The sequence below is a fragment of the Arachis hypogaea genome, chromosome 18, assembly GCF_003086295.3.
Source record: "Arachis hypogaea cultivar Tifrunner chromosome 18, arahy.Tifrunner.gnm2.J5K5, whole genome shotgun sequence".
Taxonomy (NCBI): Eukaryota; Viridiplantae; Streptophyta; class Magnoliopsida; order Fabales; family Fabaceae; genus Arachis; species Arachis hypogaea.
The window spans coordinates 109,017,596-109,021,287 of NC_092053.1; the positions used below are offsets into that span (position 1 = coordinate 109,017,596).

The window sequence follows — 3,692 nt, forward strand, 5'->3', positions numbered from 1 at the left end:
TAAGTTACGTTTTGATATTTTTATTTTTTTAATTTTATTTTAGGCTATTTTTTAAATTTTATTTTAGGCTAAACGCAGGTTGCGTTTTTGAAGCTAGAAAATTTAAAAAATTTTTGAAGTCCACAAACGCAAGTTGTATTTTGTGAGTGTCAGAAAATTTTTTTTGAAAGTCCCAAAATGCCGATTGCGTTTTATATACAAAACAATATTTAAATCTACAACTTTACCTATAAATACGGAGTCTAGTTTCATTCATCTTCATCTTCGCATCTCCTCTTATTCTTTCTTGCATAAAGTTCTTAGCGGTGTGCTTTTTTGGCAGTTAACTGTGTCAAAAAAATAGAGTTAGTTGAGGCTGAAGTTATGGAAGGTGTTGCAAATTTGCGAGTATTTTATAACGGTGAGGTTATACCAAACACACATGAAGGAGTGACTTTTGTTTGTGAATGTCCATTGTCATTTACTATTCCATGTACCATGAGTTTTGTCGAGTTGCAAAATGGTCTTTGTAATAACATTCAAAGCCACATTTTAAAAAGGGTGAGCAATCTTTTATACAGAAGTCCTATGCAAGTATTTGGTGGGCTAATACAGTTTCAAATAATACCCGTCACTGACGATGTCAGTATGCAGCAGATGTTGTATATTTATCAACAAACCCAATCTCACGTGCCAATGATAAAGCTGTACGTTGAGTTTGAACAGCAGTCGGGGATGGGTACGGTCGGCGACGAGTTCAATGTTGATGAGCTCAGGGATATAGATTGGGAAGAAAATAATAATGACAGTGAAGAGAAATTCGAAGCTAATTATGAAGTCGATGATGAAAACGATGATGGAGACTTGGCAGGCAATTCGACTGTGCAAAGTGAAGCGAATGCGATTGTAAGCTAATACCCGTTTGGTGTTCTGTCTTTTATGCGGACTCTAGATCTCAAAGCCATGCATGCCCCAGAATTTTCTGAGTATGTGAATATGGATACGTTATGATTATTAACTCAAGTTTCCTATAGTGCTTATTTTATTTGTCTTGTTTGAATGATGGTGGTGCGCATGTCGTAGGTGACGGCAACGTTGTAGTGGAAGATGGCGAGTTTAGTGTCGGAATGGAATTTGGTTCGAGAGAGTCGGTGATATCTGCAATCAAAAGCTACACCATCTCTAGAGGAATTGATTACACTGTGTATGAGTTTGATCCGCAGACATTCTATGCGAAATGCAAGGGGTATGGTGCAGGGTGTGACTGGCTTATCCAAGCTAGCTTGATTCGAAAAAAAGCTTGTTGGGAGATCAGGAGATACAATGGCAAGTACACGTGCACCATAGGCACGATTTCACAAGATCATGCCAAGTTGGACTCAGACACAATTGTAGATGTCATTAGGCCGTTGGTCAAAGCAGACCCCTCGATAAAGGTGAAGTCTGTTATTGCAAAAGTTCAATCCAGGTTCAACTACACTGTGAGTTACCGCAAGACTTGGTTGGCAAAGCAGAAAGCTGTCGCAAAGGTTTTCGGTGATTGGGAAGTTTCTTACCAGACTCTGCCAGTATGGTTGAAAGCAATGACGGTGAAAATGCCAAGGTCTCGTGTTCAAATTAAAATGCTCCCCTTTACCGGGAGAGTGAGGAGGTTCAAGGTGTAAGAGTTCTGCACCGCGTTTTTTGGAACTTCTATCCGTGTATTGTAGCATTCAGACACTGCAAGCCACTGGTGCAGGTTGATGGCACGCACCTGCATGGAAAATATAAAGGTGCATTTTTGGTAGCGGTTGCACAAGATGGGAATCAAAACATTATGCCTATTGCATTTGCGATAGTCGAGGGCGAGACGGCAGACGCATGGGAGTTTTTTCTAACCAATTTGCGGAGATATGTTGTTATCATTGATGGTGTGGGTATTATTTCTGACCGTCATACCTCCATCGACGCTGCAATAGCTCGCAGTAACGGTGCATGGTCACCACCAAGGGTGTGGCACATGTACTGCATCAAGCACATCGGGTCAAACTTCTTGAGGAGGTTCAAGGCTTCATATTTGCATAAACTCGTGGTGAACACAGGTATTTCAACTCGATGTTATGGTTCTATTCATAGTAAATTTGTAGCATCTAATTATGATTAAATAGTTTGTTCAATAGGCTATTCTAGGACGGAACAGGAGTACAACAAAAACTACCAAAGGCTTAAAGAGTGGGGGTGAGGCATATACTCAATGGTGCAATGACATCGGTGTTGAGAGATGGGTGTTGGCATTCGATGGTAGTCATCGTTGGGACATATGACGACAAACTTGGTAGAGTGCATAAATTCTGTCCTGAATGGTGCATGCAACCTTCTTGTGACTGCCATTGTCCGGTCAACTTTCTATCGGCTGAATGAATTGTTCACTCGGAAGAGTACCGAGACTCACGAGCGTCTTCACAACGGATTCACATATTCAGAATTTGCAACAAAGAGAGTTGAAGAAATCTTTCGACGTGCAGGAAACATTGTGGTCAACCGGTTTGACAGGCGCAACGAGATGTTTGAGGTTCGCGAAATGCAAGATGGTACCATTTACACTGTTAACCTTGCGCAACGACTCTGCGAATTTGGCCATTTCCAGGTCGAGCGACTCCCATGTCGCCACGTGCTTGCATGTTGCGCCAACCAGCGTCTTGATTGGCAAGTATACGTGCACGATGTGTACAAGATGTCTGAAATTTGTAAGGTGTACAGAGGTGAGTTTGTTCCGATGGGTGACCCATCTACGTGGGATAGATATGAAGGAGCGAAGGTGATTGCCAACGAGACATTGAGGCGCGTGACAAAAGGAAGACCGAAGTCAACCCGCTACTTGAATGAGATGGATTCGTGGGATATGCGTGGTCCTCGCCGGTGCACTATATGTGGACGCGAGGGACATAGCCGCAGCCAGTGTCCTCAGCGTGCAGGTCCAAGCTCCGCTAGAGGTCATTAGTGGTTTAGCATTTTAATGTAACTTTGTTATGACGTAATCTTTAACCTAGTTAACAATTTATAATATATAAAGTCTTTTACCAACACGAATATCTCAAATAGAGTTATACGAGAACAAAGCTAAATACGTAATAATAATAATACTGAACTGAATCATCTAAATATAAGGTATGACATTGAATACACTTTAAATACAACACTGAATACAAGATCAACTGTAACAGACTATTTCCTCGACGCCTTCTTCGAATACAAGGATGGGGTGTATTTGTCCAGAGGCGCAGTCTGTGTCCGTAAGTTATACGGATGACCCTGAGACACACCGGCATCCAGCCCACTGCCAACGTCAGGACCACAAAATCTGTCATGTTCGCACCACCGGTGTCATACAAACCAGAACCACTCATCCCCGGAGCACTCTCTCCACCAAGATCATACCAGTGCTGCAAGTCGTATCCCAAATCTCCCTCTTCCTGCTGCGGGTACTCATTCAAATCAAACAACTGAGAGCGTGGTGGTGCGGAAGGACCGGGCGGATCTACATGACCCGTCGACTGATCAAAGTCGAAGTCACTGGCATGACCTGAAGTGGCGCGACGACCCCCAGACTGCTGAGATGTAGCAGGCCCTTCCTGCGGTGGCGTCAGAAATAGATAATCTGTATCTCTCAGGACTTGAGAAAAGCTGATGGTGTCAGATCCACCCAACGGACTAAAGTGACCCTCGGCTGGAAT

The 3,692-nt window shown here is 43.0% G+C and overlaps 1 protein-coding gene across 1 annotated transcript; it reads left to right on the forward strand.

Moving 5' to 3' along the window:
- The first annotated feature begins 363 nt into the window (after positions 1 to 363).
- LOC112770250 (uncharacterized) lies at positions 364 to 2,282 on the forward strand. The gene is made up of 4 exons (XM_025814640.1): positions 364 to 885; positions 1,014 to 1,622; positions 1,718 to 2,060; positions 2,149 to 2,282. Exons 1-4 carry the CDS (start codon positions 364 to 366, stop codon positions 2,280 to 2,282), a joined length of 1,608 nt encoding a protein of 535 aa, XP_025670425.1.
- Positions 2,283 to 3,692: the final 1,410 nt, after the last annotated feature.

What these genes read in the sequence shown, in the direction of transcription:
- LOC112770250 (XM_025814640.1), top strand. Translation starts at nt 364, where the DNA reads ATGGAAGGTGTTGCAAATTTGCGAGTATTTTATAACGGTGAGGTTATA. An exon ending in TGCTCCCCTTTACCGGGAGA is followed by an intron (nt 1,623 to 1,717) that starts GTGAGGAGGTTC and finishes CCACTGGTGCAG; the next exon opens with GTTGATGGCACGCACCTGCA. An exon ending in TAAACTCGTGGTGAACACAG is followed by an intron (nt 2,061 to 2,148) that starts GTATTTCAACTC and finishes AGGCTATTCTAG; the next exon opens with GACGGAACAGGAGTACAACA.